Source organism: Zalophus californianus, chromosome 6 (assembly GCF_009762305.2).
Source record: "Zalophus californianus isolate mZalCal1 chromosome 6, mZalCal1.pri.v2, whole genome shotgun sequence".
Taxonomy (NCBI): Eukaryota; Metazoa; Chordata; class Mammalia; order Carnivora; family Otariidae; genus Zalophus; species Zalophus californianus.
In genome coordinates this window covers 142,185,139-142,207,818 of record NC_045600.1, presented here as the reverse complement: position 1 = coordinate 142,207,818, position 22,680 = coordinate 142,185,139, and the positions used below count along the sequence as shown (strand labels likewise).

Below are 22,680 nucleotides of genomic sequence, written 5' to 3'. Positions count from 1 at the left end.
ACCTTTCTTTCTTTCAAAACTCTTACTCATCCTCTAGGACTCAACCCAAATGTCCTCTGTGCAGCTCTCCCCAACACAGGCACCTGCAGCACTTAGCATATACCTCCTCATGGGCACTTGGAGCCTGTACTGAAATCACTCACTTGCGCTGCCAACTAGAACAGTAGCTCTTCAGAGGCAAGAACCATGTCTTATTTACCTGTGGAGCTCTAGTGCCAAAGACAGTGCCCAGAACTGAGAAGACTTGCAAAGCAGTGTTCCTCAACCAGTGGATTTGGAAATATCACAGACACAGAATATTTGGCCTTCAGCAAGGCATCTGATAAGGAGTGTGAGGAGTTCCAAATGTCCCCAGTAGAGAGATACAGACGAATGCTGGTTGTTTAGATAAGTCAGCAACTGATGGAAAACCCTTCACAGGTGGTGTTGATTAGGTATCCCAAAAGCAAGAGGAAGGAAAGGACAGAGCTCTGCCAGGGCTAAGGCCTCATGAACTGTGTAAGTCAGCAGAAGGATAGAGAGCACGTGAACAAGTTCAGGAGGGAAAGCCTGGAATGACTCCTCGAAGGAACACTCCACAGTGTGCAGGTTCCCTTAAAGGGATGGAGGTAAACCAGGCACAACCAGGATCGAGATGAAAGTGCCTTAGGAAACTAAATCAGGGCCTACTCTTGCCTCTAGAAAACTCACTAACTATGGCACAAGGACCCTCCCCGCCCCAACACACAACACACACACACCCTCAGCCAACAAGATGGAGGTGATGTGGTAAAACACAGCTAGCAAGAAAAACCAGAGATTCTTGGCCAAGGCCGTGACACAGCCCTCAGGAAAGGAACATGCTCAGGGGCTGCATTTGTAATCATCTTCTCCCTGGACAGCCTAGGGGGGATGGCTCTTCTGCTTACCCTTCACTGGCCCATCCAAACCTGGGCTGAGATTTTCGGTTCTGGAACCACACTTACAAGGGCTACTGCCTGTAAGAGGACACTCAGAGGAAGCAGCCCTGACGGGGCTGGAACATGAAACCTCACTGTTAGGAGCCGCCAAGACCAGTGAGGATATGCTCCACCCAGGAAAGACCATTCCTGCCCTTGAATGCAGCAAATATGGGAAAGGGGATTAAGTTGGGCTCATCAAGAAAGAGAACTTCTGCAGCTCAGAGCTTTCCCTTGGGAACCGCCCCCCCCAACAGAGGCTGGATGTCGGAGGTGGGAACTTAGTAGAGGACATGCACACATGACAATCTATACTTCTTTAAAACCTCCTATTAAGCAACCCAGTTCACATGTTTTGATATTCTGCAAGTACTATAAACAAGGCACATTCGCCTAACATTAGAAGACAGTTTTCAATTTTTTATAACTTTAAAAACATCTGGAAAATTTTATTAGCTCCTGTTGCAGTAACATGCAGGTGACGGTTGTAGTTAGTTACAGATTGGGTTTCATTTTAACCCTTAATTTTTTTTTTTTTTACCGTTTTAAGCAAAGCAAAGTAAAACAAAACAGAGGAAGATCAGTCCTAGAAATAATGATGTCCTTATGTCTTACTTATTTTACGTGCAAAGAAGGCAAATTAGAAGACAGTGAATTTAACCTGGTGTATTTCTGGGCTGCTCTTACTGTCACACACGCCAGTGGGGCTACTTAGGCCTGCGTCCCAGGCTCACCTGCACAGTGCCTCTGCGTCCAGCTGCCGGGGGTTTCTGTGGTCTATGATGATGATGTCATGATGTTTGTCCAGGAAACAGGCAAGAACAGCCTGAGCCTCCTTGGTAACTGTGCACTTAAACCCTGCTTTTTCACAGGCCCTGCAGAATCCATTACACTGGTTATCTTCTTTGGTAAACACTAAAAGTACCTGAATCAAAAAAGTGCGAACACTTTCTTAAAAAAAGTTGTCAGAACGGCAATTTCTTAACATGCCACAGAAAATTCCCAAGTGTTTTCAAGGCAAGTACACAGATGTGAACATAACAATCTGTTGACAGAAATCCTCCTACATGTAACTCAGGGAGATTATCACTCAGCTCCCCCAAATTAGTGCTATTTTATCTGCTCTTGTCTGGAAGTCCAAGTGCATGGGTCATATACTTATTCTTTTGCTAATAAGACCACTGGCAGAACTCAACAAAAGCTTGATTAAGCATTTTATCTTAAAATTATTTCAATTATGACACACAAATACTTATTTTAGTTAACAGTAAGTTAACTAGACAAGTCCTTGGATGGCAAAAACTGAAACTATTTTAGTCAAACTTTTAGAATACTTAAAACTTTATTTTTTAAAAAGATTTTATTTATTTATTTGAGAGAGCGAGAGAGAGAGAGAGAGAGAGAGAGAGAGAGAGAGAGAGAGAGCGGGAGCACGAGTGGGGGGCAGAGGCAGAGGGAGAGGCAGAAGCAGACTCCCTCCTGAACAGGGAGCCTGATGTGGGGCTCAATCCCAGGATGCCGAGATCATGACCTGAGCTGAAGGCAGATGCTTAACTGATTGAGCCACCAAGCTGCCCCGAATACTTAAAATTTTAAATAATGTATTAAATGTTTTGACTCGAGATTTTCTGTAATTCCTCCAAGTTAAAAGAAATTACTTTGATGATAAGATTTCAAGCAGACCAAAATATAATACCTCATAACCAGGTAGGTAATCCCTCAACCTCCCTTCCGTCTGGAAATCACCAGATTGTTCTCTATAAGTCTGCTCCTGCTTCTGTTGTTGGTGGTGGTTTATTTTTTTAGATTCCACATGTAAGTTAAATCATATGGTATTTGTCTTAGGGGAAAGTGATTTTTAAAAGGTAAACTTCCAAGGATGCCTGGATGGCTCAGTCAGTTAAGCATCCAACTCTTGATTTTGGCTGAGGTCATGATCTCAGGGTTGTGAGATCCAGCCCCGCATCGGGCTCCAGCTGGGGTCTACTTAAGATTCTCTCTCTCCCTCTCCCTCTGCCCCTCCCCCAAGCCCCCTGACCCCTGCTCTCAAGTAAGTAAGTAAGTAAGTAAGTAAGTAAGTAAGTAAGTAAGTAAATAAATAAATAAATAAATAAAGGTGAACTTCCAGTCATAAAATATATACGACCTGGGGTTACAAGGTATGGCAGGGGGAATATAGTTAACCATATGTAACAACATTATATGGTGACACATGATAGCTAGAGATATAGTGATGGTCACTTCCTAATGTGTATAGATGTTGAATGACTCTGTTGTACACCTGAAACCAATATAATATTGTGGGTCAACTGCATTTCAATAAAAATCAATTAAGAAAGTTCTCATTGATAGCAAATGACAAAATAAAGAACACCGTCAGTTAAGCAACACAGGCACAGCACCAGGCTCACGGGGTGACAGCTGTGCCCCGGGCCCAGGATGATGGCTTGCTGTCCCGGAGCCTGGCCTGGATCAGGTGAGGCCTGCACCTGCTGCCTCTCGCCTCTCCAGCCAGTCACCCCCACCCCCACCCCCGGCCAGGTCTGGGTCAAAAGCACACCGCTCTGTCCCTTCAGACCCAGATGGATTCATGAGGGCAACACTGGTAAGGTGGAGGTGGGCAGCCTGTGAGCAAGACTGCAAAGCTGACGGAGACCCTGTCCCCCAAGGCTTAGCTCCTCTAAGTTTACCCAAGTGCACAACCACCACAGATGCACACTTCTGCCAGTCCTAACAGGAGACATGGTTTATGTGCAGGAAGTTCCAAATAACTTTGGAGCTCAATTTCAAAAGCTTATGTTGTCTAATATTTTGGATTTGATCATTTAAATATTTTCTGATAGAGCATATTCAGCAACACAGAAAAGACCATGCTTTTGCTTTTTTATACTGGAAAATTTCAAACCTACATAAAAGCTGTGAGTGCAATGAACGTTAGTGGACCCTTCTGTTTTCATCAATTGTTAAGATTTTGCTCCCTTTGCTCTCCCCCCCCCCAATTATGCACATTCTTTTCTTTATTGCTGAACCTTTCAAAGTAGGGTGCACACACATGTGTGTCCAAGAAAAGTACATTCTCTTGTATAACTAGAGTACTATTATCAGCTTCAGGAATTTACCATTGATCCAATACTATTATCTAAAATAGAAAACTGTTTTCACTGTTAGGCCCTCTCCCTCCCCCTCTTTAAAGAAAATCAATATGTAAAAATTACAGTATGGCTTATTATTACCTGGAGTTGATCTGGATGAAATCTCATGGGGCCAAACTGCACATCAGCTGCTGCTACCTGTAAGAAAAAGGTATGCTTATATGTTAAGAAAAAAGAAAAAGAAGAAGATAGCAGGAGGGGAAGAATGAAGGGGAGTAAGTCGGAGGGGGAGACAAACCATGAGAGACGATGGACTCTGAAAAACAAACTGAGGGTTCTAGAGGGGAGGGGTGGGGGGATGGGTTAGCCTGGTGATGGGTATTAAAGAGGGCACGTTCTGCATGGAGCACTGGGTGTTATGAACAAACAATGAATCATGGAACACTACATCAAAAACTAATGATGTAATGTATGGTGATTAACATAACAATAAAAAATTAAAAAAAGAAAAGAAAAAGGTATGCTTAAATATATATATATATTTTAAAGATAAGCTCACTTTAAAATTTCTCTAATCAGTGTCACAGATGAAAGTGAGATTTTTACTCCAGAGAAAAATTACATCAATAGTTATTACACAGAATCCCGGGGATCTCCTTCTAACCCTCAGGAAAGGTGCCGAGTAGGGAGGGAGAAATAAAATGAATCTGACCCTGGCTCTGCTCTTCCTAGCTGTGTATGACTTTAAGTGAATTACTCAACCTTCCTCAGCCGTTTCTCATTTGTTACAAAGATCAAATGAGTTTACAATATAAAGGGCCCCCCCAAACCAGACACTGAATGAACACTGATTCCTTCTGTCTTTTTCCTGATGGACCATGAAAACTTACTTCAAGAATGGCACACACATAATGAAATCTAGCAGTTAGAATCATGCGACATCAGAGCATTTTACAGAGGAGCACAACGTTTATCAATAATTGCTTATCTATTTGAGAACTTAGCACTAAAACGACACAGATAAATACAATGTCATAACCAAATCCCAATGAGTAATAATAATCATAGCACCAATGGAGGGGCTTAGTGTATACTGGGCATCATGCTAATTGCTGAACGTGTGTTATCTTGCTCGATCTTTATAGTAACACAGAGAGGTTTATGGTTGGAAAACTGAGGTTCCAAGTACCTTGTTTAAGGCCACAGAGTCAGCAAGTGGCAGCTGGGATTTCACTGAAAAGCCAGGGCCACTGGAAGGTTTGGGCAGTCTGTGCACCGCATAAGGGAGCCCAGGGGAGGAAGAATACAGGACTGAAATACAGCTCTGAGTGATGGATGCTGGCACCGAGTTGCTACTCAGAGAAGAAGACAAATTTCTGCAATTTTTCCAGAACCACTGTATGTACTGAAGGGATCCCCAGGCCTCTGGGTGGTGGTATGATTCCATGGCAAAAAAAAATCTGCAGTGAAAGACCTAGATCTATAAGCTTTCCCACAAGATATTTCCTACCTGACTGCCCACCTCCCATGTCTCCCCTCAAGTAGCAATCTATCCCCTAGTTAACAAATGAAACAAAGCTTGCTCAGTGATGGAGAAAGTCCATATTTATTTCTCACTGCTAGAATGTGATGCCTGCCAACCATGGGACACCAGCCGAGTTTCTTTTCTTTTTTCTCTTTTTAAAAGATTTTATTTATTTATTTGAGAGAGAGAGAGAATGAGAGAGAGCACGAGAGGGAAGAGGGTCAGAGGGAGAGGCAGACCCCCCACTGAGCAGGGAGCCCGATGTGGGACTCGATCTGGGGACTCCAGGATCATGACCTGAGCCGAAGGCAGTCGCTTAACCAACGGAGCCACCCAGGTGCCCACCAGCCTAGTTTCTGATCTGCTTTGTAACAATTTCATCTCTCGAAATCATAAGAATGAGGGCCGCTACTATTCCAGACCTAAGACTGAGGGGGACTCTGTGACAGGGCAGGAGGCTGCGGAGAAGAGACCTCCCCCAGCACTATCTACCCCCCTGCACTGTGTAGCTGCAGGCCAGCCTCATAGCGAGGGGCGCAGCTGATGCCAAAGCCAGCAGTCCTCAGATGATCCAAGGAGGCCAGGAGAGTCTTCAAAGAGAGGTCTGCTCTATACAATCATACGCTCACGGTGCACTCAGAGGGAAAGCAAGAGGGACTAAGAGAAACCAATCTGAACAAAGAGTTCTCTGTCAGTTTTTACAAAGTTTAAAGGAATGAATGAAAGAAAGTACAAGGAAGGATATAGACCGACTGCTTGGAGAATGCAGTGGACCTACTCAGGAGAAAGCAGGAAGAAAATGACAGGACAAAGAAAGAGAAGGAAAATCATTTCGCTAACTTTCTACAGCATGGGGGACAGTTTCATAGGAGAAAGCAGAAAACTCATGAGCAGGAAGCCCGCTGCCACTGCCCAAGATGAGGCAGGAGCGAGGCAGTACTTGGGTCCCCTACGTGAGTGGGGAGCGGTAGCCTCTGACAGAGGATACTCATGAAATTGGCTCTGAAGGGTCAGGTAGACAAAAAAGTCTCAAAGGAGAAAAAGAAATATTTATGACTAGTGTAAAAACATATAATACACTAGGTCACAGAGAAAACTTTAAAAACACACTGCTAAAAGTAAAAATAGTACCATTTTTATTCTTCAACCATAATGCCATCAAACCAGAAATTAAAAACATGAGCTTAAGCAAAATCAACAAACACCGCTGCCCTGAAAAATTTTTAAATATTAACTTGTAATTGCTGGGTCAGAGAGGGAAATGCAAATTATACCTACAGATTACCCGGAAAATAGTAAAAATGAGAATACCATGTAATGGAACTTACGGGATACTGCTAAATTTTACTGAGAGGCAAGATTCATAGCCTTAAAGCCTTCTGTCACCAAACAAGAATTAAGTACATTTACTGAGCTAAGTCACGAAGTTTGAGAAAGTCAACAGTACAAACTTAAGGAAACCAAGAGGAAAAAAATAAAGGGTAATAATTAATAAAATTTAAAAATATGGTAACGACTAGCATGTTTAAAAAAATACATGCGTGTGTACGCGCACGCGCACGCGCACGCGCACACACATGTATGTAGAGAGCTGATTACAAGCCGAGGGACAAGATAAAAGTGTAAACGGCTCAGGGCAAAGCCTTATCCCTCCCGGGAAAGCAACTGAGCACACGGTCCGCACCAAAAGTGGGTGAAATAACTTTCACAGAGAAAGGACAGTATAACTTTATGATCTCAACTTACAAAAATAACTCACCACTGCATTCATTTTAAGAAATAAAAGAAGCTATAGATTTTGTTAAAATTACTAATTTTGCTTCCATATAATTTTAACGATATCATTTTAAAATATTAATGTTTCAGCAACTCTATTTTGCCACCAAACACTTACTTTATTTACTTCACTAGACTGCATTTTAACCTTACATCCTGTCTACGGGGTATATCCGGCTCTCAGGACCTCTGTCGAGCAGTGTCCCAGCAGAGCCGGACAACTACTTACCACTGCCCCCCCAAAATAACCACCACCAGGAAATCTGATGACATTACTCAGTGTGCAGACGTCAGCAGTGGGCCCTCAAAGAGTAAACAACTTCCCAACTGCTCTGGAAAAGGGGACCAGAACTATAGAACTCTTGCATTCTTCCTTTCTTTGTGTATGAAAATCAGAATCAAACTGACCTAATGTTTCAAGGTCACGGCCCTCTTAATAATTTGTTGTGCACATTAATATTTAAAAGAGAATAGTCCTCTACAAGCTAAGTTTAATATCACAGCTTTGATTTAATCTTTCAGCTTCAAAAGCAATTGATATCTTTCGACAATACAGAAACAACACTATGTTCATGGATACTGGTAATTATACAAGTTGTTGAGTTGAGTCTTCTGGATTTTTAGATATGTATTATTAATACTGATTGTTAAAGAGATTGTAAAAAGTCTCTTTGTATTTTAATAAAGTAGTATTTGTAAATATGGCTAACAGAAACATGAAATAAATTATTATTGAAACTTTGACAAACCACGTATCAGATTTCGTTTGCCTAACTGACCTAACATTTAGAAGCGACACTAGAAGGCCAAACGAGGGTTATGAATCTTGATCATGGGTGGGGGTGGGAGAGAAAAGAGATACAGAATACCAATCTACCTAAAACTTCTGTTTCCCCAAACCAACATAGCTTATCCCTTGCCTGCTGTGTTTTTTTTTCTGTTGCTCTCAGTCATCATTTGCAAAACTCCGTATTTTACTATTTATCTTCTTTACTGTCTGCCTCTCCCACTAGGAATGTAAGTTCTATGAAGACAGGGATTTATATGCTGTATTCATTGGTGTATTTCCAATATCCAAAACAGTCCCTGGCACACGGTGGTCATTTAAGAAATATTTTTGAATCAATGTTTACTCAACAGCTAATCTTTTTTTTTTTTTTTTTTAAAGATTTTACTTATTTATTTGACAGAGAGAGACACAGCGAGAGAGGGAACACAAGCAGGGGGAGTGGGAGAGGGAGAAGGAGGCTTCCCGCTGAGCAGGGAGCCCGATGCGGGGCTCGATCCCAGGACCCTGGGACCATGACTGAGCCGAAGGCCCAACGACCGAGCCACCCAGGTGCCCCTCAACAGCTAATCTTTTTGAATCATTCATTTATCCAGAAATCATACTCATACTAGTCTCTACATACGCATGCATCTGTGATAACAGCACTTCCAGTTTCCAGAATGTTTTTTATATATACTTTATTTCATGAAGGAACATGAAGGAAAGACTCTTATGGAAGCCTAAGCTCTAGGAGCCACGGAAGAACCCTGTGGTCTATTCTTTTCCTATGTCCCCTTTATTAGAAACAAAGTTACGCTGGCATCAATTGACATTAATTGTACACACCCCTCCTTCTTGGAACTATAGCAAAGTCATAAATCAGATTTTGTCCCGAGCCATACTAACCTTCCAGGTTTTCCCTGTACACCCTTCTCATCTTTCTCTCCAGACAGAGTGGTAACTTGGTCACAGGGACACAGCTTAGACAAGTCAGGAGACACTAGTTCCTGGGTGGGAAGACTCAAAATCAGTCCAGACTTCAGTGGGCCATTTACTACTATGCTTAAAGCCAAGCACAGAGCTAGGTACTACGAGTGCAGACCAGTGCCTAACCTTGTCCTTGAGTCGCAGGAGGGGGAGTGCACACGGTGACAACATGATGTAGTTTTAATAGAGAAAGGAGGTGCCTATTAAATGCTAAATACTCTGCTTCCAATCATACTTAAATCCAATTTAGTCCTTCCCCTATGAGTAAGGTGACTTATTAACTCCATTTTTTTTTTAAGATTTTATTTATTTTTTTGACAGAGAGAGACAGAGAGAAAGGGAACACAAGCAGGGGGAGTGGCAGAGGGAGAAGCAGGCTTCCCGAGGAGCAGGGAGCCCAATGCGGGGCTCGATCCCAGGACCCTGGGACCATGACCTGAGCCGAAAGCCAACGCTTAACCAACTGAGCCAACCAGGCGCCCGTGATTAACTCCATTTTAATGATGAAGAAACTGAAGCTGAGAGCATTGTGGTTCAACAGTTGGTAAAGGACAACGATGAGAACAAGACCCAATTCAGGGGGACTGAATTCCTGTGGTCTTTTCATGCTCCATGGGGAAAGGTCTAAAATCACCTGACCCTAACCTGTATTTAGTGGAAATAAGACCAAGAACCTGGAAAGCAGCATTCACCCACTTGACAAATCTTTGTTGGGCACCCATGGTATGCTAACTGGTTTCCTAGGCATTCAACACCCAACAGAGAACAAAACAGACAGTATCTCTACCTATCGGGGGGAGATGTGATGGAGACTAACGGGGGTGCTATTCTGAATCAGAGTCCAGGAAGGCCTCTCTGAGGCAGCAACGTGGAAGATGAGATCTGAATGAGAAGGCGGCAGCCATGCGAGGAACTGAAGAAGGAGCAGAGGGAACAAGGGGTGCATGGGACCTATGGCGGGAATGGGGGACATTCAAGGAAACGAAGGGCAGGAGATGAGCTCATGGCTAGACAGGGGCGGTAAGAGGCAGGGCCTTCTAAGCCAGGACAAGAAACTTGAGTTTTATCCTAAATTTCATCAAAAGCCACTGAAGAGTTTTATACAAGAAAGTGATATGATCTAATTTTTATTTTTTAAAATAGATCCCCTTTATATTTTAAATGGATCCCCGGTGGGGAATGCACAGTGGGACGTGACAGCAGAGGCACGGAGACCACTGAGGAAGCGTCCATAGCAGTCCAAGTGAGAGAGGATGGCCCTGTGGCCCAAGAATTGCCATGGGGACGAGCAGATGGCTTTGGGGCACTTTGGAGGCAGGGTTATCAAGACTTGCTGCTGGACAGGACATAATCAAATCTACTGGTTCCTAGACCAGAGTTCTGATACCTGACAGTTTTATTTAGGTGTTGATGGAAATTTGGAGTTCTGCAAGGCATCCTGGTAGAAGCTGGTATGGGTCTGTTTGGTTCTTTCCAGATCCACCCACAAGATGGCACCAAGATCTGCCCCGCGGCAAAGCTCCTAACTGCTCTCCCAGGTCCTTCTCTCCGAGCAGGCCATGCTCCACATCCACCCCCACTGTCCGCCTCGCTTTTTTCTCTCTTCACCTGCTCCTAACTGTCCCTTCAGTCAATTTAAACAGCAAATATTTACAAGGAGACTTTTATATGTTTTCCCAACTGAATGTCAAAATCAAGTCACATGCTCGGGTAAAACTGTTCAGGTCCTTTTTTCCCCAAACCCATAGTGTCGAGCAGAAAATGGTGTCTGGGTTAAATGCACTATTTAAAGAGTTTAACGCAATGCCCGACTGTGAGCAAATGCCCAATAAATTCTAAAGTATCTACAGTAAAGATTTTCCAAGAAGCTTTTGCTATAAAACTATAACTTTACACACGCACATATACACTTTTTTTAAAAACATACACACTTTAAGCCATTTTTAAAACTATATTTTTCCAAAGAGCTATTTCTTTCAGAGCACAAAGGTAATCTCTAATAAGAACCATTCACTTCATGGTACCTTGAAATATCATGTGTAAAAAATAGGACCTAGTTCTTAAATCATATTAATGTATTTGGTACAAAGGACAAAGAAAGGTTTTCCTGAAACCCTGGAAGAAGATTGCCTCTAAAGGTGACAAGAAAATTGATCCACAAAAAATGAGAATGGCCAATTGTAGGATAACCCAACCCTAAGCTTCTCTTTAAATGTGTCACTGAAATTTAAGAATCCTCAAATCCCAACTGCAGAAATCTAAGGTATGACATAACTAGAACCTACTTCTCCTCAATCCCTCAAAAAAGAGGCAACTGCTCACCATGTATCGTCCCGTCAGAATGAGGAGGGTCTACAGGCTGCCGGGGGAGGGGAGCCAGAGGCTGAGAACTCAGTGCTATTTATTCAGTTCCCTCCAGGAAAAAAACTGAATCCAGCAGGTATAGATGATCTGGATATTGAAAAGAAATATTCCTAGCTATAAATGAACAAACGAGCATCTTGCCTCACTCTGGGAGGAGTCTATTCCAGGCCTATGTACGCCTACTGTGCATGTTTAGGTCACACACTGCACACTTGGACGGCAGGGAGCCTTGTTCAGGAGGCTCGACGGCTGCCTGCCTGCCAACTGCCCGCTGCTAGCATCCTGACTGTGAACGCCAGCCCAGGCTGGACTGGGTCAGCTCATGAACCTCACTGACAACCAAAGGGACTACACTAAGAATGACGACCCACACGATAGAATAAATGATCCAGAATCACCCACACGGTTCCCGCAGCCAGGATTCCTGAGATTGGATAGATGGAGGTTTAAACTCTCTGACCCTACTCCCCTGAAAACCTGTGTGTCTTTAGGCAAGCTTCCTCACTTTGCTGAGCCTGGCCTAGAGAACAGTGATAGTCAAGATTTGGTGAGTAACAGACATGCAGCTCTGCAGGGCACCTGGCCTGCGGTTACGGGCGCCCTAATGTGTAGCCATTATCACTAGTGGAAGGAGATGCACAAGCATTCACAATGCCCCTGCTTTAGTTCTAGAGCAATGAGGAAATTCTTACCAGGTGTGGAGGCTCCACACATAAGTTTTGGCAGAAAGTGGGTTTCCAGACTGAATGTGATTTGAGAGACTCTACCAGAGTCAAATTGCTCATCCCAAGCTCCTTCCTGCGCTAAACCATCAGACCCTCTGAATGCAGTCCACAACCTGAGGTTCTACTGTTGAAACCATCTCTTTTATGAGCCCTGTTTTATAAGGGCTACCCAAGTATTCTCACTGACCTACACTGTTTTTCATAAATAACACTGTTTTTCATAAATAACAGCGATTTCTTTAAAGCTTCTTTTTGGAATACTTTCACTACTAATTATTTAATTATTTAATTTCAAATAACCAGCTCTGAAAAATCAAGGAAGAAGTTGTTTCTTATGTCCCAAGGAAAACTCGTTTGGGTTTGAGAGGAGAAAGCACAGAGGAGAGAGGGCAGTAGACAGCGGAGGTACGAACAACATCAACGGAGAGTACGGAGAACCCCTGAGGCAGAGGAGGCCTTGGATCCAGAAGATCAGGGACAGGGGCTGGAGCCTTGGTCCCAAGCTTTGGATGACGACTGCCTCCCCATTCTTCGCAAGCAGCAGCAATAGCCCAGGCCAGAGGTTTTCTCGGGAGGATGCATTCTCCCAGGGCTGCTGCTTCCTAAGGGTTTTAGGGTAAAACCTTGACCAGAAGTTATCCGGTATTTATATAGGAAAAATGTATATTTACATTCTCCAAACTAAATACATTTTTAAGACTTTTTTTTTTTCCACAGCAGTTTTAGGTTTACATCAAAACTAAAAAGCAGGTACAGAGATTTCCCTTATGTCCCTTACCCTCATACACATATAGCCCTCCCCATCATCATCATTACTCACCAGAATGGTACATTTTTTACAAAGATGAACCACACAGACACATCCTAATCATCCCAAATCCATATTTTACCTTAGGCTTCACTCTTGGCGCTGTACACTCTATGGACTTGAACAAATGTATAATTACATGTATCCATCATTATAACATCATATGGAATATTTTCACTACCCTAAAAATCCTCCATGTTCTGCCTGATCATCTCCTCCCACCCCTGGTAACCACTTATCTTTTTATTGTCTCTAGTTTTGCTTTTTTACAGACTGTCCTATAGTTGGAATCATCCAAGTATGGAGTCTTTTCATACTGGTTTCTTCCCCTAAATAAATGCAGTTAAGGTTTTCCCACATCTTCCATGGCTTAATAATTAGTTCATTTCATTCCAGTGCTGCGAAATATTCCATTGTCTGGATGTATCAGTTCATCCATTCACCATTAAAGGTCATCTTGGTGGCTTCTAAGTTTGGGCAATTATGAATGAAGCTGCTATAAACATCCTTCTGTAGGTTTTTGTGTAGGTTTTTCAACTGTTTTGGGTAAATATGAACGAGAGAAATGGCTAGGTCATATGATAAAGTATGTTTAGTTTTGTAAGAAACTACCAAAATGTCTTCCAAAGGGGTCATGACATTCCGTATTCCTCCCGCACTATATGAGAGTTCCTGTTGCTCCATCCTCATGAGAATTTGGTGTTAGTGCTCAGATTTTGGCCATCTAAATAGATAAGTAGTGGTATCTTGCTATCCTGTTTTAATTTGCATTTCCCTGATGATATATGACGTGGAACATCTTTTCATATGTTTATTTGCCATCTGTAGATCTTTGGTGAGATAGCTGCTAAAATCTTTAGCCCCCTTTTTTTTTTTTAAGATTTTATTTATTTGACAGAGCGAGAGCACAAGCAGGGGGAGCAGCAGAGGGAGAGAGAGAAGCAGACTCCCTGCTGAGCGGGAAGCCCAACGTGGGGCTTGATCCCAGGACCCCGAGATCATGACCCGAGCCAAGGCAGAGGCTCAACTGACTGAGCAACCCAGGCACTTCTAGCCCATTTTCTAATGGGGTTGTTTTCTTACTGTTAAGTTTTTAATATGTTTATTCTGGGCAACAGTCCTTTATCAGATAGATCTTTTGCAAATATTTTCTCTCATTTTGTGGCTTGTCTTTTGAAGTTCTTGATGGTGTCGTTCATAGAGCAGAAGTTTTTAATTTTAGGGACGTTCATCTTATCATTTCTTTTTTTCTTAAGATTTGAGAGACAAGAGATAGTGAGAGAGGGCACAAGTGGGGAGGAGAGGGAGAAGCAGTCTCCCCACTGAGCAGGGAGCCTGATGAGGGGCTCACGACCTGAGCCAAAGACAGATGCTTAACCGACTGAGCCACGCAGGTGCCCCTATTTCTTTTATGGGTCTCTGTTGATTGGTTGTATCTAAAAAGGCATCGTGACACCTGAGGTCATCTAGGTTTTCTCCTATGTTATTCTCTAGAAGTTTCACAGTTTTGCATTTTACTTTTAGGTCTACAATTCACCTTGAGTTGGTTTTTGTGAAGAGTGTAAGGTCTGCAACTAAATTCATTATTTTGCTCGTGGATGTCCAGTTGTTCCGGCGCCATATGTTGAAGAGACAGACTATCTTTGCTCCACTGTCAAAGATCAGGTGACTGTATTTACATGGGTCTATTTCTGGGCTCTCTTTTCTGTTCCGTTGATCTATTTGTCTGTCTTTTACCAAAACCCTAATGTCTCAATTACTGTAACTTTATAGTACATCTTGAAGTTGGGAACTGTCTGACACAAAGCTTTCTTCCTCTCCTTTAATACTGTGCTGGCTCTTCTGGGTCTTGTGCCTCTCCATGTAAGTTAGAATCAGTGTATCAATATCCATAAAGTAACTCGCTGGAATTCTGACTGGGATTGCCTTGAATCTATATATCAAGTTGGAAAGAACTGACATCTTCACAATACTGAGTCTTCATATCCACAAATATGGAATATCTCTCCCTTTATTTAGTTCTTCGATGTTGTCCATCGGAGTTTTGTGGTTTTCCTCATATAGATTATGTACACACTTTATTACAGTTATACTAATAAATATTTTCTTTTGGGGGGTACAATTGTAAATGATATTGTGTTTTTATTTATTTTTTTAAGTAGGCTCCACACCCTACATGGGGCTTGAACTCACAACCTTGAAATCAAGAGTCACATGCTCTACTGACTGAGCCAGCCAGGCACTCCCAATATTGTGCTCTTAATTTCAAATTCTACTTGCTCATTTTTAGTATAAGGAAAGCAATGACTTTTTTTTTTAAAAAAAGATTTTATTTATTTATTTAAGAGAGAAACAGAGATAGAGAGAGCACAAGCAGGGAGGACAGTGAGAAGCAGGCTCAGCAGGGAGCCTGATGCAGGGCTCGATCCCAAGACCTTGGGATCATGACCTGAGCCAAAGGCAGACACTTAACCGACTGAGCTACTCAGGTACCCCAAGCTATGACTTTTATATATTAACCTTGTATACTGCAACCTTGCTATAATCACTTATGAATTCTGTCAATTGTTAAGTTTTTCTGTCAATTATTTTAGATTTTCCACATAAATGATGTCATCTGTAAACAAAAACAGTTTTAGGTCTTCCTTCCAACTGTACACCTTTTATTTCCTTTTCTTGTCTCATTGCATTAGCAGGAATTTCCAGTATGATGTTGGAAAGGAGTGGTGAGGGGGCACAACACTGCCCTACACCTGATCTTGGCAAGAAAGCTTCAAGTTTTTCATCATTAAGTATGATGTTAGCTGCAGGCTTACTGTAGATATTCTTTACCAAGTTGAGGAAGTTCCCTTCTCTTCCTTAAAAATTTACTGAGAGCTTTTATCATGAAAGGGTTTTGGATTCTCTCAAATGCTTTTTCTGCATTTACTGATATGATCATGTGATTTTTCCTTTTTAGGCTGTTGATGTGAGAGATTACATTAATAGATTTTCTAATGTCGAACCACCAGCCTTGCTTACCTGGGCTAAATCTCACTTGGTGTGGCATATAATTCTTTTTATACTTTTTAAGTTTGATTTACTAGTACTTTGTTGGGAATTTTTACATCTATGTTCATGAGAGATATTGGTCTGTAGTTTTCTTTTCTTGTAATGTCTTTATCTGGTTTTGGTATTAAGGTAATGCTGGCTTCACAGAATGAGTCAGGAGGTATTCCCTCTGCTTCTACCTTCCGAAAGAGACTGTAGAGAGTAAAATTTCTTCCTTAAATGTTAGGTAGAATTCACCAGTGAAGCCATATAGGCCTGGTACTTTGTTTTGGAAGGTTATTCATTACTGGCTTAATTTCTTCAATAGATTTGGCCTATTCAGATCATCAAGTTCTTGTATGAGTTTTGACAGTTTGTGTCTTTCAAGGAATTGGTCCATTTCATCTAGGTTATCAAATATGTGGGCACAGAATTGTTTATAATATTAACCTTTTAACTTCTATGGAATTTGTAATGAAGTTCCTTCTTTCATTGATGATATTAAGAATTAGTACCTGCTCTCTTTTTTAGCTAGCCTGGCTGGAGGCTTATCGATTTTATTGATCTTTTCAAAGAACTAGCTTTTGGCTTTGTTAATTTTTCTCTATTGATCTCCTCTTTTTGATTTCACTAATTTCTGCTTTAATTCCATTATTTCTTTTCTTCTGCTTACTCTGGATTCAATTTGCTCTTTTTTCCCCATTTCCTAAGGTGGTAACTTAGATTACTAATTTTAGATCACTCTTTTTAAATTATGCATTCTAAGCAGTGCTTTTGCTGCATCTCACAACTCTTGGTAAGTTGTGTTTAATTTCCATTTACTTCAAAATATTTTTAAATTTCCTTTGAAATTTCTTCTTTGACCCATCTATTATTTAGAAGTGTGTTGTTTAATCTCCATATGTTTGGGGATTTTTCAGTTATCTTTGTTATTGATTTCTAGTTTATTTCCATTGTGGTCTAAAAGCAGACACTGGGGCGCCTGGGTGGCTCAGTCGTTAAGCGTCTGCTTCAGCTCAGGTCATGATCCCAGGGTCCTGGGATCGAGCCCCGCATCTGGCTCCCTGCTCAGCAGGAGGCCTGCTTCTCCCTCTCCCATTCCCCCTGCTTGTGTTCCCTCTCTCACTGTGTGTCTGTCAAATAAATAAATAAAATCTTAAAAAAATAATAAAAGCAGACATTGCATGATTTCTATTCTTTCAAATTTATTCAAGTGTTATGGACCAGAATGTGGTCTACGTTGGTGAATGTTCTACAGGAGCTTGAGAGGGCAGGGGAACATGTGTACTTTACTATTAGATGATGTAGTCTATAGGTGTCAATTATATCCAGTTGATCGATGGTGGTGTTACATTCCATCATGTCCTTACTGGCTCTCTGCTTGCTGGATAGGTCCGTTTCTGAAAGGTGCTGAGGTTCCCTACCATGATGGTGAACTCATCTATTTCTCCTTGCAGTTCTGTTGGGTTTTGTCTCACACAGTTTGATGCTCTGTTGTTGGCTGCATACACATAAAGGAGTGTTATGTCTTCTTGGAGAACTGACTTCTTTATCATCATGTGGTGTCCTTCTGTATCCCTGATCACTTCCCTTACTTTGAAGTCTGCTCTGTCTGAAATTAATACAGCTACGCTTGCTTTAGTGTTAGCACGGTATGTCTTTAACCATTTACTTTTATTGTAGATGTCTTTTTTTTTAAGATTTATTTTAGAGAGAGAGAGTGTACGAGCGTGTGTGGGTGCGAGCAGGGGGAAGGGGCAGAGAGAGAGTGACAAGCAGACTCCCCGCTGAGCCCAGAGCTGACGGGGGTGCTGGATCCCAGGACCCTAAGATCATGCCCTGAGCCGATATCAAGAGTCTGACACTTAACCGACTGAGTCGCCCAGGCGCCCATGTGCTTTATATTTAAAGTGAGTTTCTTGTAAACAACATATTTTCTTTCTGATATTTACTATGCGAATCTTATCAAGCTCCTGGAGGCAAACTTCAAAATACTGTGGGTCCCCCATCCCATACCACAGTTCCTCAGAACATTCTAATTCTCTCAGAGTTATCTGCACTGAGCCTCCAGCAACGGCCAAGTGAAGTTCAGGTTTTCCTATGCCAGCACTCCTGAATGACTTCTGCTCTGAGTCTCTGGTAAGCAGTGTGTCCCCGCATTCACCTGGCTCTCCCATCTTGGGGGCACTGTGTCTTCCCTCATGGGTTTAAGAGTTGTTGATTTTTCAGTCTCTCCAGCTTTTTACTTATTGTTAGGACAGAGTTGATTTCTAAGCTCCTCATGCACCGAACTAGAAACTAGAAGTCTAATACATTTTTAACAAAATGATGTGCAGGAAGTCTCAAATTACAATCCAAATACACTTGTTAGAACAGCAAGTAGTCATAATTGCATAAGCACTTTGGAAAGCATGGAGTGTCAAAGGGGACGTGCTGCTCTCAAAGCTGCTGGTGCAGAGAGGGCATCCTAGCACCATCCACCATGGGGCCACTGCCTTCCTTTGGAAGTTACAGGAAGGCAGGCAAACTGTTCTTATTAGTGCTTTCTAAGCAACCACTTGTTTCTTCCCCTAGCCCCATAAAAAATAAGAAGGACTTTTAATTTCCAAGTCTTTTTGAGAGAGCAAATTTAATGCAACAAATTGGAACATCTAAGTCATAAATTTAACAAGCCAAGGTAATTTTGTTACATAAAGTAACCCATTTATTATAGGCTAGCAATGTTTCAAATGGTGGAGCTTCTACGGGCCTTTCAACTCCTTCAGTCGTCTGATGGCAGGCTTTACCGGGAGGGCAGAAGTGGTGCTACTGGTCCAGGCACCACCTGCTACCGTTCTCAGGCAGGAGCCACAGTGCCAGATCCCCACTGCTCATCTTCTCATTGTGGTTTTGCCACAGAAGGAGCAAGTGTACTTGGCGTGCTGGCTCATTACAATCTTCTTCACCATTTTCCTGAGGGAGGCACCCTAACAAGTCCCCTATTTACCCACGATTCCGACCTTCTTGGTGCGTCTTGTTTAGCCAAGTCACAGCAAACTAGGTCCAAGCCCAGAGCAGAAGAGACGCACTGCGCAGGCGCAACCATTTGTCAATAACCACAACATCTGGCGACTAGAAAGCGATGTTTTAAGCATTTTACATCCTAACAAGCTAGAATGGTATTTACGTATGGGGCTTTAGTAAATTTCAGTTATGTTTCAGGAAACAGGTTGGGGTTTTGAGTTGACTTACAATGAATTGCACAAGTTTTTCCATTTAAAAGAGTAAGTAGTGACTCCTAGTTGAAATTTCCACTTAGAGCATGTGGTGTTCAGGAACTAGTTACTGAGGTTAAGCCCAAAATGCCTGTACCTGCATACCCTAATACCCAGAAGTGAGAATTTGGGGTCTATTACCAGAGATCTGTAAGGGGTTATGTGCAAAGACGTTTGTCCAGGGTTATGTGTAGTAGCAGAGCTGTAGGCAATATGCGTACATCTAACTGGGACACAGTAATATGATGAATCTTTTTTTAAGAAAGATTTTATTTATTTATTTGAGTGTGCAAGAGAGAACACAAGCGGGGGAGGGGGAGAGGCAAGCAGGCTCTGCACTGAGCAGGGAGCCCGACGCTGAGCTCGATCCCAGGACCCCGGGATCATGACCTGAGCCAAGGCAGACACTTAACCCACTGAGCCACCCAGGTGCCCCAGTAATATGATGAATCTTAAACACAGATGCTAAGTGAAAAAAGAAACATAATGAGATCTGCAATACAATACTATTTACAAAAATTAAAAATATATAAGCACATAATAATACATACTTTAAAACAACACATAAAAATGAAATAACAGATATTAAACACATTAGAATGATCATGATTAGTTGGCAGGGAGGGAAAGGGAGTGGAGAATCAGATGAAGATCACTAAACCACAAAAAAAGAGGAACCTCTGGAGGTAGGCAAGGATTTCTTAAATGTAAAAAGGAAGACTGAAAATTAGATTTTAAAATTAAGAACTTCTGTTCATTAAAGGCCCTAGTAAGGGAATGAAAAGGTCAGCTACAGCATGGGAGAAGGTATTTGCAAAACTTATGACTGACAAAGGACTCCTATATACCCATGATATATAAATGCCTGAAAATCAAGAAAAAATAAGGAGACAACCCAACCAGAGGGAGCCTTGCACAGCCAGGTGATGCTAATATGCTAAGAACTGAGCAGGATAATTTAACTCTGAGTCAGAATTCAACTAGGAAAAGAAAGCAGCATTTCAGTGATGGTTAAATTCCAGCAATTTTATAAGAATGCATGTAAAGCAGGATATTTGAACAGATATTTTAAATTTTATAAAACATATAAACAAATGTCACTGGCTAAAGTCTCTTCTATTTTAAGAGAGTTCTTGAGAGAAAATGGAAAAAGAAGCATCTGCATCTACAATTTGTGTATCTACAAGGGGGAAATGAGTTACTTATGCAACTACTACACAGTAGAAAGCTTTGTTTCCATAGAGATTATGACACAACTGATTTAGGCCTTAAATTAGAATATTCCGATTTGAATTGAGAAATGATCTTTTTGTCTAAATGAATAGTGTATTCAGTGCAAATAAAAGCTCTGCACATCTGCTGATATCATTTCCTCTACTTCAGTAATAATTAATCATGAGAATACATCCACACAAATCCTAAAAGGAATTCATACACCCCAAAATTTCACAAGTGCCTGAAAATATATAGGGAATGACATATTTCTACAGGATGTACAAAAATACTGACCACAAAGAACCTAAAACATTTCATAGTACCTTTCTGCTCACTTCACAACTATTACACTTAACCATTCTCTTATATTAACTTAACAAAAGTCAGTTCTGTCTACCTTCTGTCACTACTATCTGAATTCAACAGATAAACTATATACAACGGGGGATGGGAGAGGAGTGAGGAATGCATGAAATTATTAATCCAAAGTCACAAAAACATCAGAATGTTTGGTTTCAAAAGGAGTTGGAATGTATGATGCATAAATAGAGTACATGTAAAATCCTTCAGGGGATCCACATTGCCCTAGATAAAACCTGGACTCTGATACGGCATTCAAGGTTCCGGTGGAACTTTGAACAAGCTGAAGCCTGAGCTTCAGCTGCCCAAACGACTTAGAACCTCCTGGAGAGCCCACGTCTCTTACTAGTGTGCCATGGCCACGTGACTCAGTGAGCACAGCATGGTCCTGCTTTCTTCCTCTTCTCCCCTAATTCTTCCTCATCTTTCACAACTCAAACATGCTATGCCCATAGCCCCAACCTCGGTCCGGATGAGGGGCCAAGCCTATGTGTTCCCAAGTTATCCTGGGCTTACCTTCACCACAGTGGAATTTCATTCCCTTACTTCCCCTGCCAGGCTGAGCTGCTGAGTTCTGTTCACTTTCACAAAACTGGAACCTAAACAAATACAGTAACTGCTGAATAACCACTGAATAATTAAAATCCCCAACATTTCCTCATGTTTTGATAATAAATGTTCCTAAAGGAAACATCTAAGAGGAAAGGATAAACAATCCCACGTGATAAGAGTAAAATGAAGAATGACTAGGTTTCCTGATTGGCTTCTATCATAAATCATTCTGTTCTTTTTCTAATTCACTGTGAAAGCTCTCCAACAAAATGGATATTCTAACTCATTCTCAAAGGTCTCCAAAGAAATGATACAATCTTTAATTTCGTTACAGTTGAGTATATACTCAATTAACCAAATATTCAGAGCTCTGTTTGATTAGATTCTTGTCTTGTTGCTTCTCTGGGCATTTTAGCTACCACATCAATTGCTATTTTCGACCACATTTTCTTTAGCTATCATAGAAAGTGCCTGACCTCCTCTTGAAAAAAATTGTTTTCCATTTAAATTATAACATATAATGAGAAGTGAAAAACAGTATTGGTTTTGAGCATACATAACTGAACCTGAAAATAAAGCATGATGCACAAAAAACAGGAAGTGAGCCTTCTAGTTCAACCAAAGGCACAATTTTCATATAAAAATGTCAGGCTATGACCACGTGATTTTGTAGAAAAAAATCTCTTAAGAACAATAACAAAAGCAAAAAAAAAGTAGAGATTAATAATAAATTTTGGATATCTATATACACTTAAAATGTCTTTACATATCAAGCTAAAGGAAACGTGAATATTATCATGCTAATTTAATGTCAGAAAATTTTCCCAATAAAAAGATTATAAATTAACATGCACGACAGTGATAAGGAATAAATCTAAAACATGAAATTATAATTACCCTCAGAAAATGAAATGAGGGCAGGCCACTTCTGCAAGTGGCTGGTTTCACTTATTACATGTTAATTTTCTCTAAATTCTTCCAGTACACAGCTGGCTGAAGGACTGGGGACACACAGACTCCCAGCACACTAAAACTCCTCAAGAGAAGGACAGTGTGGGCCAGGTTCACAGGGCTAGCTGAATCTACCAAATCATACACGGCCTGAAGACAGACTAGTAGCAGGAGAGCACAAGAAGCCTGATATGTAGTTTTGCGTTTATGACCTCTTAACTTTGATTAGCTCTACTTATTCTAAGTTAAGGCAATCACTTGAGGGTATGTGAACTGTGGTGGGTCTCAGGACAGGGCCCCATCAGAAATCACTAAAGAACTTCCTGGCAGAACC

General features: G+C 41.5%; 1 protein-coding gene across 3 annotated transcripts in view; it reads right to left on the bottom strand.

Moving 5' to 3' along the window:
* PDE8A (phosphodiesterase 8A) overlaps positions 1–22,680 on the bottom strand; it is a 157,231-nt gene that overhangs the window by 77,640 nt on the left and 56,911 nt on the right. For all 3 annotated transcript variants that reach the window (XM_027569015.2, XM_027569012.2, XM_027569014.2), the window contains exons 2-3: positions 4,172–4,228; positions 1,673–1,863 (exon numbers count right to left, since the gene is read on the bottom strand). In XM_027569015.2, coding sequence (XP_027424816.1) covers positions 1,673–1,863; positions 4,172–4,198 — 218 coding nt within the window. In that variant the 5' untranslated portion in view covers positions 4,199–4,228. The remainder of the gene's footprint in view (positions 1–1,672; positions 1,864–4,171; positions 4,229–22,680) is intronic.